Source organism: Crocodylus siamensis, chromosome 1 (genome assembly GCF_052110815.1).
Source record: "Crocodylus siamensis isolate JL-2025a chromosome 1, ASM5211081v1, whole genome shotgun sequence".
Lineage (NCBI taxonomy): Eukaryota > Metazoa > Chordata > Crocodylia > Crocodylidae > Crocodylus > Crocodylus siamensis.
In genome coordinates this window covers 58,709,095-58,722,778 of record NC_143395.1, presented here as the reverse complement: position 1 = coordinate 58,722,778, position 13,684 = coordinate 58,709,095, and the positions used below count along the sequence as shown (strand labels likewise).

General features: G+C 37.1%; 1 protein-coding gene across 3 annotated transcripts in view; it reads right to left on the bottom strand.

The window, feature by feature from the left end:
• Nucleotides 1-13,684, bottom strand: part of KCNQ5 (potassium voltage-gated channel subfamily Q member 5) — a 622,372-nt gene that overhangs the window by 63,508 nt on the left and 545,180 nt on the right. For 2 of the 3 annotated variants that reach the window (XM_090034927.1, XM_090034933.1), the window contains 4 exons: nucleotides 10,378-10,488; nucleotides 8,351-8,446; nucleotides 3,803-3,897; nucleotides 1,722-1,748 (listed from right to left, as the gene is read on the bottom strand). In XM_090034927.1, coding sequence (XP_089891053.1) covers nucleotides 1,722-1,748; nucleotides 3,803-3,897; nucleotides 8,351-8,446; nucleotides 10,378-10,488 — 329 coding nt within the window. The remainder of the gene's footprint in view (nucleotides 1-1,721; nucleotides 1,749-3,802; nucleotides 3,898-8,350; nucleotides 8,447-10,377; nucleotides 10,489-13,684) is intronic. The other variant, XM_090034921.1, reaches the window with a different exon arrangement.

Genomic DNA, 13,684 nt, shown 5'->3' with positions numbered 1-13,684 from the left:
ATTTCATAATAAAAAGGCACTGAGTGGTCTTCAGATTTATATGAAAGCCCAAGATCTCAGTTAAAAATTAAACATGACCAATAATCTTTAAAACTGTTCAGTTGTATTTTTTAATAAAGTATATGTTAGTCATCTTGACCTGGAAACACTGATATTTAATGTGCTAGATGAAAAGAATTGTTGAAAAGATTTTAATACTACTGCAAAAACTGCATACCCCTTACCATATAAAGAAGTAACAGTAAATATTGATTGAGATTTTTAAAGGGGATTTGGCCAAGCATCTTCCATTAATAATAACAACAATTCTGTGAAAATTAATGAAAGATATGTAGTTAAATTTGTTAGGCTACTTTGAAAATATGAAGCGTTATTGCTTATCATGGATTATTTCACGTAATCTTGATAGTCAATGACTTATTTTTGTAGCTTCTACTTGTGGCAAATATTATTGTGTGTAAATGCTCACATATTGAGGTGCAAATAACTGCCCTTTTCTTGTACAAACCATACATTTTGAGACAACAATATGAAGATATAAGAATCACTGCCCTTTTTTCTTTGAAAAACTTGAAACCAGTTTTTGAATACGGTTGTGAAAGGAGAGGGAAGTATGAACAGCAATTGAACATATTTTTATCACATTTTACAGTTTTGTGCAATTTAACATCACAGCAAATTGGGGCAGTGGTTCTTAATCCTTTTAGCTGCAGGGTGCTCCTCCATAACTTATCTGAATTTAGCATCATCCCAGTTGAGAACTGCTATTGTACTGCTTCAGTTTACCTCAGTGGTTCTCAACTGGGGTGCTGGAGCCACGTGGAACTGCATTACGTGCCTTGTGTGGAGATAGATCAGGAAGCAGTGGAGGCAGGAGTGGTGCTCCTCTTTGCATTAGGCTGCCTACATTAGGTTTAGCCTGTTTCCAGAGGCTGCTGGACTGACTGCCACCACCCAGTAGGGCTGCCTTGCATGCCCCTGTTTCCAGGAGGAGCACATGGGGCTGAAATGGAAAGGGCTAAAGCAAGAATAGGTGCTTTTGCCTGCATCAGACTTACCAAACCTTCAACTATTGATTAGGTTTATCAGATAAACCTAATGAAGAGAGGAACTCCTGCTCTTGCTGCAGCTGTTTTGTAATTTGGTTGCACGAGGCACATGGGGCAGGTCCACCTGGTGGCAGTGGCAGAGGCATCTGTGCCACAGCACTCTTGAAAGGGTCTGATGGTACCCTAGTTGAGAACTACTGGTTTGGGGGATGGACAGAGTAACATGAGTAAGCCAGGAGTAAGCTTAGGGGTGAACTTACAGTGTCAGTGACTGCAGTAACTGCCCATGTAGATGCTCTTATCTCTGGCTGCTACCATTCATACCCTAGCTTACCTTGCAGGAACTTGTTCCTGTGGTCATGAATGTACTCTAAACTTTGCAAGAACTCTGTGAAGAAGGCCTAACTCATTACTGGGAACTAACCTTTAGCATAAATGCACATTTTGGTTAAAACAATTAGTAATCCCCTACAACTGAGAAGAGGCATGTTTCCACTCTGTTAGCTTGCCAGTATAGGCCAAATAAAAGTTTGATTTCTGACAATATTTAATCAAGTTCACATACCATAAATTATTTTTCAACAATTTTAGTCTACTTTGAATCTACTGTACCTAAAGACATCAAATAATGTCTGATATTTTATGATATAAAGCATATAAAAAACTACAAACCTGCTTGAAGCTTCTCCTTGTTCTTTCCTTCAGGTGTCAAGAGACAGGAGGGAAAAAAAGATATTTGTTATGCAGACAGTAATCATATTATATATATATAGTATGTACATGTATGTGTATGGTATGTATGTAGAACACAGATAGTGTTAGATAAATGCTAGACTGTAAATGGATGTGTTAATTAAATTAATATGTAATACACACTTTACAATGCAAGCACAAAAACATTCAAGCAAACTCATCTCTACAGGACTTCTGAAAACATCTCAGTCATTTTAACACATGCACAACATGCGTAGTACATACCACTGCAGACTGAACTGGCAAAGCACTTACTTAGGCAAAATGCATTGCTGACATATATAACAGAAAGTTGTAGACTTTTATTAGACAAAGTCATCTGCGGTAATGAAACAGGTTTGATTTAATTAGGATTGGGATATCACAGCAATAGATATATTTAAAATAATGCTTGGATGCATTGTTTTTTCTGGGCCACATCTTTAATTTCAATTCCTTTTGATGGGTTATAGCTTCATTATTTAGAGAGCTTCATATTAATTCCTTTATGTAAATGTTGCTCTATATCTGAATATTTGTCTTAAACAATATTTCACATTTATTAAAATCAATATTTCTGGACTGTGTGATGCCTTTTTATCTAAAAGCTACTTTGAGTCTGAAGCATTTAGGATGAATACTTGTGGTAATGGATCACTTATGGCTTTGTTCTTGTCAACTCTGAAATTTGCAGAGCAGCTTTCTGGAGCCAGCCAATATTTTTTGGCTAACATGTCTGGCAGACGATTTCCTTTGAGCACATGTGCGCTGGCCATAACAAAAATACCACCCTCACAGTTTTTATGCATAGCCTTTTCCAAACTGTACTTAATATCCTTCATTGCCAGATTCTTGCCCCACATTGGAGACCTTTGGCCTACTGCCTTCTGTTAAATTTTTAAGAACAACTGAAAAATCATAGCTGGTGCTTTTCCAGCTAAACACTGCAAAGTCTCACCTTTGTTGTGACATCAGACTATTCTAAATTGGCCAAATTCTGAAATTAGAGTACAAGGTTGCCCTCCATTGATTATATCTGTGTATATCTAAGGATATACATTTTACCAAAGAAAACTCTGTACTATACCTAAAATTATGGTTATGATCTTTTTCCCTATAGGTCTACAGAAGTAGAATATCATGAAGTTCTCTGCAACATATGGAAGTCTCATATGGAAAGTCATGATGGCAACCTAGAACCATGCTACTGAGAAAAACAAAGAAGAGTCTTTGCATTAAGTACATATTTGCTATGCTCATTTTGATTGATAATAAGGATAACAAAGAGACACTCAAACCTCTCCTCACAAATAAATGGAGATAATTTACTGTAGCTATACAAACAGACAATTTTCACAGTGGGATAAATAACTACTTGAACTTTCAGATGCTCTGGGATTCCCAAAAATTCTGTGACCCAAATCCTCAGGTGGTATAAGTTGGTAGAGTTCCACTGACTTTAGCTGGATAATAATACCCATTTAGATAAGGATCTGGCCCAGAACTCCTATTTTTGAGGTGGAAAGCAGCAGTTTTCTGCTTAGTTAATAAGTGCCTTTGGTATGAACTGTGCTGAAAGGACTTTCTAAGGAAGCCAACATATCTGAACTGCCATAACTCTGTTATAAAAAATAACATAGATTTTTACCTACAGTAAATAAGAGGAATTAGAATGACTTGGAAATTGAGTCTGTGTTTACAAATATGCATTGATTATGACTAAAACTTAGCTGGTGTAGAGAATGGATACCAGTAAATATGTATTAACCTTGATATACAATGTTTTAGAAAAAAATGCTTCTAATGTTTTAGTTTGGTAATATCGCATAGACTAATGGAAATTGATTATATTTGTCACACTTTATAAAGAGCCTGATTTATACTGTTCCGATTTGTTAGCTGAGACTCTTAAGAAAAGGAATTTGAGAGAGACAAAACAAGACAAACCAAACAGAAATACTAATTTTCTAAAAGCTTGAACAGACATCAAGTACAGCACCAGCTGCCATAATTGTACCTACTTTGTAGGGCTGCAGGTATGCAAGGCCTTCAAATGAGGCTTCCAGGTAGCAATGGAAACCGATTTCTCATCAGCCGCATAACTACGCCATACACACTACGTGCAGGATATATGATAAAAAAGAAAAACAAGGCAAGAGGGAGCAGGGGATGAAACAAAAATTGAAAAGCAGATTAGTAAACCAATACAAGTCATGGCTACTTTTTATCATTCATAGCACTGATACATGCCTGAGGGGTGGAAGAATACTTTCATAATATCGCCAGGTGGCTGTCAGGTTTGTTCGGCTGGCATCAGTAGAATAAAACCGCCAAGCAGCCTGGTATGAGGAAACAATAGAAAAGCACAAAGGAACCAACAATATGAAATGAACGTGCCACCACAATCATGTTGGAAAGTCTGGACTTTTGTTCAGACCAGGAGCATTACCTGTGGCTGGCTACATAAATATTGCCACCAGTCAAAATCTAGTGAAACCTACATTCTTTATTACAACATAGTAAAATATGCAGAAGAAGTTTTGGGGGAAATATCACAAAACAGTCAGAAGATGCAGAGCAGGCAATGTATTGATTTATTTGTGAAAGTCCCAGCAGGACACCCACATACAGCTGCATAATGAGATAAAGAAGATGTTATATTGCGTAAATGGTAATGAAAACAAACAAAAGGATTTAGAATCCGGGTAAAATATTCTCCAGTACTGGAACATTATTGAACATTTAAAACTCTGAAACAAAGAGTTAGATTTATAACTCTTAGATTTATAACTGATAAAAATGGTGAGACAATGGTGAGCCAGGACCTCAGTTAGACTAAAGTGGTACAGCTGATCTGGAACTGCTTTGGCTATACCAACTAACACAAGCAGAGGAGCTCACCTGTGATGTTAAAAAGTTTCCCAGATTTCTTTCCCTTGTTTCTAATACCTATAGTCATGCTTTATTGTACTTTCATGAGCCAAGTCCTCTGCATGTATAAAGCCACATAACTACACTGACTTCTTTCAGTGCCTTCTGCTTAAATATTATTAGCATCAACTGGAGTAAAAGAACAGAAATCTTGATTCTGATTCTCCTCTTCCCTGAACTTTATGTAATGATTTATAGTTGTGTGAAGAAAATGCAAAGGAGGTTTAAAATGCTACTATTCTCATTTGGTAGCATTTTGCACTCACTTTAACATGTGAAAATTGCTACTTCAAGGGCACGAGAGTGGAGAATCTGAATATGGCATTGTTCTATACTAATTTCATTGCCATCATGTTTTTAAAATTAGGGATTCTAAACTTAAAATAGATGTTATAGCTATTCAGCTGCAAACAGGTGCATTTTATGACTGCTGATCAATGTCTGAAAAAATTAAAATATTTAAAAAATAGCTTTTTAGCATCTTTACCACCAACCTATTCATAGAGTCACAAAGCTTAAGGCAGTGGTTCTCAACCTGTTCAGATGCAAGATATCCCTTATTAAACTCAAGGCTTCTCTTAAAAATGGCAGCTTCTAGCTTTCACTGGGTTTTTGACTATGGACAATTAGTGAAGAAATTCTTATGTTGCCAAGGACTCAGACCACAACAGGTCAGACTTTTTTTGACACTATGGGTTCCTCTTGGATTTCTCTTGTGAATCAAATGCTAAGATTGCATGACTCTCCCTCTGCCTGAAGGGTACCCAAAAGTTTGCAAAGCAAAATTTCCCAACTATTAAGTTGGTCTATTAAAAGATATCAGATTTACTTAAAGATATCAGATTTACTTGAAGAACCTTGTTTGCCTATGTCCTTAGACCAACATGACTACAATGAACGCCCCCCCAAAGATTGCATGACACTCTTAAAAGACTCGCATGCTACCTAGGTTGAGAATCACTGGTTTAAGGCTAGAGACAGATAGTTAGCCATGTTAGTATGAAGTGAGGCAGAAGGCAGAGCAGGGTGACAGCTTACAGACTCTGAACCAGATTCTGAATCTTGCCTGCTATAAGTGTTTCAGGTTAGAAAGGACAGTTAGATCCTCAAGTATGGAATCCTGTGTACTGCAGGCTATTTAGGTCACTCACATATGCAGGAAGGCTGCTCCAACATGCCGTAAGTCTAGCGTATTGGAGGAGACTCGATTAATTGAGTCTGCTGGACTGCAGAAATGAACATGCTCCAGCAGCCCCCTGGGTTGTGTACCAGCATCTCTGTGCTGAAAAATGGCATCAGGGCACTTCAAACTAAAGCTTGTTGAATGAGCTTTAGTTCAAAGTGCCCCACCACCATTTTTTCAGTGCAGGGATGCTGATACATGTGACACTCAGGTGCTTTTAATTAGTGCAGCTCGCTAATTAAAGCATTCCCCCTCTTCCGCTCACTGCCCGGAGCACCTCTATAAATGTCACTTTCCTAACCCTCGGCTGAGCCCAGTAAGTCATGTCTGGCAAATTAGATAAGCAAGCAGGCTTGATATAAAGACTCAGTGAATAAAAAAAATTACCGCTTCCCTTGTTTGGTAGTTTGTTCCAGCGGCAAATTAACAATTTTTTTTTTTTGAATCTCATTTGAATTTCCCTGGTTTCACTTTCTAGCCACTTATCCTTGCTATGGCTTTCTCTGCCAGATTACAGATTTACTATTCACTGTCTTTTCCTTGCAAAGCTACCTATGAAAGGTGATGACTATCTGAACAAGTTAGTCTTTAAGGTTCTACTCTGCCCTGCCGTTTACTTAGATACTGTAATCATTTACACATTTACACATCTAATTTTTTCAATAAGCTAAACCAATATAACTCTACAGTACAGACTGCGTGGACTAATTTACCTGTGTAGAGCTCTTTTTTGCCATGGCAAAACTACTCTGAGTACTAATTGCAGTTCCTTATTCTACACTGCAGTCTGCAGTACACATTTATCCCACATCTCTAGAAGTCTTAAAGGACTTCTCTATTCCTGTACTTTCTTCAGTTCTTCAACACACTGTTTTAACATATGAACACTAGAAAAATAGGCAGTATTCCAATATCAGCCTTAGCAAAGCCGCTCTCTCCCATTAACTACTCTCTTGGTCATGCATCCAGTGACAGAATTAGCCCTTGTTTCCATTAAAATGATTCTAGGATTTTACTTGGGTGGCTTATTCACTATGAACTCCCCCAATCCTTTTTAAAATTACTAATTTCCAGGGTGCCGTACCTCTCTTCTGTAGACATTGTCTGGGATTGTTCCTCAGTGTATAACTTTGCATTTGGCTATATTGAAAGTCATTTTGTTTCAATCCTTCCAATATGACAAGTGACACAAGCCACTCTATAAGACTTCTGTGTCCTCCTCATTATTTACCATCTCACCAATCTTTGCATCATCTTCAGATTTTATTAACTATTTTACACCTATTTTATGCTAATTTTACATCTATTTCTAGATCAATAATGGAAAAGTTGAACAACATCAGGCCTACTGTAGAACAGTAGTAGAAATACTTGCATTCAGTAATGACTTTCCATTAGCAATATATTCTAAGATGAGTTTAGTCTGAAGCCACTTACCCTGTATAATATTAATATTTTAATCAAAATGTCATGCAGTACTGTGTCAAACTTCATACAAAGTCAATATATTATGCCTACACAATTACCTATACCAACCCAACTTATAATCTTATCAAAGAATGAAAATCAGACATCAGAAAGACTCTTGTATAGGACAAGTTAACCTATGGTAGGTATAAGAGGAATTACAAAATGTTAATAATGTAAATTAAAAATATACTAACAATTTTGTTAACTACTTGAATATTTCAGAGTCACCTCTGTCATCTACCTTGAGTTCATTGTGGAACAATAGCATATAACTACTTCTCTGTTTCCACTTGTCACTTCAGGTGCATTCAGTCTAAGGAATCCAATACAATAAATAGATGGGAAACTGATTAAATACCTTTTTCATACACTAAGAGCTGGATAAGATATCCTTCAACAAGGAAAAATCAGCTATGATTGCAAGTTAAGAAAATTCTACAAAATTGAGGTTTTAGTCAGTAAATACTAGGCTAAATCTATTCATGAGCTTTTTATATCTTCTGCAGCATTGATCTGCACTATCTTGTTGATACTGTAGCTGAAAGGGTGCTCATCATTTCAGACCTTGAGCAATTAGTGTCCACATTTTTAGTGTTTGAATGAGGTAATATTGATTGTAGTTGTCTGGACAGACAATGTTAATCTAAGAAAATGTACATTGGGGCACTATTAGCCTCTTAGTAGTGAAAAATAACTGAATATGGGCAAGAACTAGATGCTTTCTCTCATTGCTGTTATTTAGTGATCTATTTTCTCTTCCAAATAATTTTACTACAAACTTAGCTATACAAGGTGTGCAATCTGCACGAAATACAGATTATAAAATTACACAAATGCATGGCATTTACTGAACACAGTGTGCCTGAGGACACTATTCAACCTGTAAACAGTATTTCTGCAGGCGTTTCATAATATTATTCATAGCATTACCCAGTAAGCACTCTGAAAGTCAGGTATAGTTATTTCTCACAATTTTGATATTTACCTGAATTAAACTGGCAGCTGGATTCCTTCTTTTCTCAAAATGCTTCTGACGATGCTGTTCCTGTACTTTTAATGCAAACCCTGAGCCAAGAATGCCCTAGAGTATAATACAACAGCTTTTATCATTAAACAGGTAATTAAAAAATAGTTTTAGCATGTCAGCTTCAAAGTTTGTGTGAGATTGGTACAAAGCTCCAGCATTCGTAAGTGGGCACTGTTTTGTGTGATTAGTTTCAAACAACATTAGAAGGTTAACCTAAAGATAGGAAATGCCCATTTGATGAAAGACAGGAGCGTTCCTGATTAAGAGATGTTACCTGCAGTGTTACGAACTGCCCATCTAAACCACTATTTGGTTTGGGCTACAATATCCCACTGAGATTTTAAACCCGTTATCTATGTAGGTAACCAAGTAATCAGGTGTATAATTCAAATGAGCACTCAGACGAATTTAACCAGAAATGATGATATGACTACTGGCCCAAGCTTCCAAACCTGTAGTTGTTGTGCTGATCTTAATTTATAAAATTAAAAAACATGTGGCATAATTATCCAGTATAAAACAAGTGCTTCCATTTTAAATTAATCTGTAACATTCCTTCCACATGGCCTGAAAAGAGTTTATAATGAAATCTTCACCTCTTCTGGCTTTTAACAGAAGGGCCCTGTAGAATAGGCTAAGAATATTCAGACTTCAGCTGAACAGGCCAGAAGGTTGCTCCCTCAGCTCTAGCAAAATGTGTATTCTGATGAACACTTTTGCATGATAAGGCCAAATGATTCTACTTGGCTCTTACGCTGAAGGAAAAAAAATGAAAATCCAGGAAAGGCCCACATATTTTAACGTATTTTGCAGCAGCACAAAACTCAGCATAAAAGCTGCTCAAGAAAAAAAATGGACACAAGGATCTAACATAAGGAATAACATTTCTGAGATTTAAAATAATTCCAAGTTAATTATTTTTCACATACCATTAGGAAAGGTTATTATCTTACTCATTGCTAGGACTACATTTTCTGTAATGGCTAATTGTGTAAGATGTAGGTTCAAATTCAACTGTTGCGGTTAAAATGCCAATAGATACTATAATATAGTGCTTGAGATACTGCATTATTCCTCTGCTCCTTAAACAGGAAATAATTGTGGCTCTGCCAATCTTGGATTCTACAGTATTGCTGATACATAATTTCCCTAAAATCCTGTTTAATATTTGTAAATGGCTATATACTCTTATTTCTTATCAGGCAATAATAGAAAACAAAAGTAGTGCTGCATTTGAGTGAATGAACTTTTGCCTGATTTAATGCATTCTATCACAGTCAATTGACATATTCAACACCGCTATGGTACCCACTATTAAAGTCCCACCTCTTCCAATAGCAATTAATTTGAAAAATAGATCAACTCAATAATTTCAACACCCTGAAAGAAACATAGTGCTTGTATGTGAGTCACAATTCACAGCAGAGGAAAGGAATTTCAGCCTTTCACAATGCAGCAGTAACTAATCCTGGAATATTTTCCATATTTGTTCTTGCCAAAAAACCTCAAACAAAAAAATCCACGACAAAGCATTTCAGTGAATTCCACTTGTGCCATATCGTACTATTAACTTTGACAAAGAATCATTTAAACCAGTGGGGAAGTCTGCTTCAAAACTGACAGCATGACTCTGTTTTTCACTGAACAATGTACTGCTTAAACTCTGTGGTTACATTATAGATGGCCATATCTGAAGTACTAGCTTACAAATGAGTAACAGTACAGTTTTAGAAACACTGAAGTCATAATAACACTGTTCCAGGCTGCTAACATCACAGGAAAAGGGGTTTTATATAGATGATCCAACTGGATGATCAGATTTCCTTACTCAAAGACAAGGCACTCCAGAAAAGTGTTAACATTACTTAGTGAGCTTTATATAGTCAAATGATGACCCTTTATGATGGAAGCTTTCTGCAGCTTATATTATGGCAGCCTTAGGAGCTGCTGAAGTTTCTACAGCCTTTTTTTGTAAAGATACTCACAGCAGGTAGTGCAAAGAAAGAAATGCCTAGTAGAGCGAACCCTGCAGAAAGCAGCCTTCCAAGCCAAGTAAGAGGAGTTTTGTCTCCATAACCAATTGTTGTCAGTGTGATCTAAAAAGAAATGAATAAATACCATGGGTTACTAAATGGAAGTACCTGTGAGAAAAGCTAATGATCAGACCCAGAATGCAAAAGAACTTTCCCTTTAAATAATCATTCCCCAAGAAGTATGAAATTCCAAGCACATTTTCTCTTTTGTATAATACAAGTTTCTATTTTCGAACACATATGGAAAGAACATTACTTAAATAAGTAGATATGAATAACTTTGTAGCTATGAAGATTTCTACCACAAAAGGTTTGAGTAAAACTGAAGTTAGCAGTGGATCTGAAATCCTAAGCAAGTGAGTGGAAACTGTGTGAATCATGAAGAAGATACAGTTATTTTTAGCTTATAAAAGTTGTTTGATTTAATGTTAACTTGTTAAATGGTACACAATGCACAAACCAACAGTAAATTCTCACAACCAAGTATGCAAATGTAAAAAATACAAGGCAAAGAGCAAACAATCCTGTGATCAAAAGCAAGTATAAATTCTTATATAAAAAAGGTCAAAGGAAATGCATAAAGAAGCTACGCTTCCTATAAACCCATTTGTACAATAGGGCTGTGTCAACTGTTGTAGCGTAAAAAATTCCGGGCACATAGGGTGTAGACATGTAGTGAAAATATGCAAGGAGGCTAGTTGGGTAAAATAACACCTTGAGAGAAATATAGCAATTCAACAGTAGCGGCTGGCTACAGCTTTCCTGACTGCAAAAGTTGCATGAAAAAAGGTCAAAATTTACCTAAATCTGGCCTCCATTACGGCTTCCTGTAACTCTGCCCAAAGCAAAGTGTAAAAAGCCATAGCATTCAGGATTGAAGTGAGATATCCTCCTTATATTAACAAAAGAATTAGCTCAAGTTTTTAGCCAGTCATTCACGAGGATAGTGTAAGTCAAGAAGGATATGATAGTGTTAGAGTGACGCTGTAGCTGTGGTGATCCAGGACTTATATGAAAAGCAATAAAAATACATTCATCTTTTATTTGAGCAACTGAACAGTTGGGATAAAGTTAGACAAGCTTTCAAATGTTCTGCAGCTTCTCTAACATTATCCCAAATCTACAGCTGTCCAATAAAGGATATCACTGCAAAAAAATCCTTGCCTCTCATTCAGAAGAATGGCATTTGTGAAACACTATTTGCAACTCCTTCACCTGGAAAGGGTAATCAAAGACAAGGTATACAGGGTATCAAAAGAGCTATCTTGTGAAGGCAGGAGTCACTCCTGTGTAGAAGAAATACAGACCATTGCAGTGTTTGATACATATGAAAAGTCTCTGCCAATAGAAAGCAGCTGCCATCACCATTCACTGAATTCATGCCACATTTGAATACGGTATGTATCCCATTTGTTGCTCCACTGTCTAATGTAGTTTATTAACATGTCCTGAAGGTAGAACAACCCACAAGATTGTAGTATTTTGGCTATGGAGTGCAAGTAACAGACCTGCACTGTGAAGCACACAATCAAAAATGCGTTGTTTAGTATCAGTAACCAGAGATAAGTCATAGAAATCACATAAACAACCAACATTACATATGTTGGGGAAATTCACCACTAGTGAGGAATGCCTTGTGCCAACCTTCCACATAATCTGAATCCTGAAAAGGGCTTGTGGGGGTCTCCACCATGCCAACAAAATGGCTTTGCTGGCATGGAAACTCACTTTGGAGCTATGGAACAGACCAGAGGAAGGGCCACAGATACGAACTTGAGAATCTCAAGGTTTCTAGTGGTCAAATTCCAGTCCATGGACAGAGAAAAACAGATGGAAAAGTGGCATGAGGGGAGCTGTGTGACAGCTCTGCATCCTGGCATAGGTTTGGTAAGAGGATTTCACTTTCCTGCACTTCTATATATAGTCTGAATAGTCGAGATTTTTGTAGGTGGAATTAATTTTACTCTATGATAAAAATTAATTATGCATACAGTGGATTATATTAACTCCAAACACAACAACTTAATGTCTCACATCCAGAAGAAAGCAAACTGAACTTTAGAGGATAAAGCTGGACAAGAGGCTAGATGCCAGGGATTCCAGAGCCTGCCATTAGTGGAGACCTTGGACAAAGGGAATCTATTTTACATAATGTTCCAAATGTGGACAAACTCAGGCTTAAACATTTTTCCAGCAGAAGTGAATTCACAAGGAAAACATCTACGTCAGACAACATCCTGTCTCAAGCCCCATCAGACTTCACTCTTCACTCATTAAATATACTATTTAATGCATGGGTCACCACTGGGTAAAGGGAGAGAGGTAGATTTTGAGGTAATTGGATGTTAGCTAGTAAGGTCTTTGTAAACAGTAAGCAGTGCATTGAATTGCTCCCATCACTAAGGACAGAGCATGGATGGCTCTGTCCTCCATGGATGGAAGGCCAGACTTGCTATAAGGGAGGCAGTCACACATTGTGAAGTTGTAGAGCAAATTGTGCCACTTGGGGCAAAATAACCCTGCCTGGCTCCTCCCGGATCTGTCCACAGCAGTATAAAAAGCTGCCCTGTCTTGGTCCCAGCAGTACAAAAACCTGCCCTGGCCAGCAGCTCAGGGTTACTTGACCCCAGGAGCTTCATTGTTTCATTTTAATCATGGAAAAACATCTATATAATAGTGGTATTTGATTTTAATCACAGAAAAAATTTGCGTTACTTTTTTAAATCCAAAAATTGGGGATTTTTAAAAATCAGAGATAACCAAGATCCCTGGTTATTAGCAATATTTTTTGCCCGGTACCTGTGACTGATAAGCAGGTTGTATCCACATTGCAATTGCTGGTGTCAATGTACTATGTGCAACCATGCCCAAATTAGTTTTAATCTAGCTAGTTCAGGTAGCAGACAGTGAATATCCTTGTGTCCCAGTGAACCCTGGAGCACAAATAAGGCTTATGTAGTCTACCATGAAGACTCTGCTGCCAGATCTTCAATGCTATTCGTTACCAAGCTACCTAGAATGAAACAAAAGTCCTGTTGCCTAAGATAAGGTGTTCCAGCCAGCTACCAACTCCAAAAAACATGTATGTATCGATCATGAATATTATTTCACTTCTTTTAAAGGAGACTCTCAGAACAGACAGCACTACAATAAAAGACAGTGGATTAGACATATTTTTGTATACCATTGAAAGTAATGTCCTATAACCTAGGCCACAGAATTTCATCCAGACTTTTTTGTATTTCATTCTATAACTTGT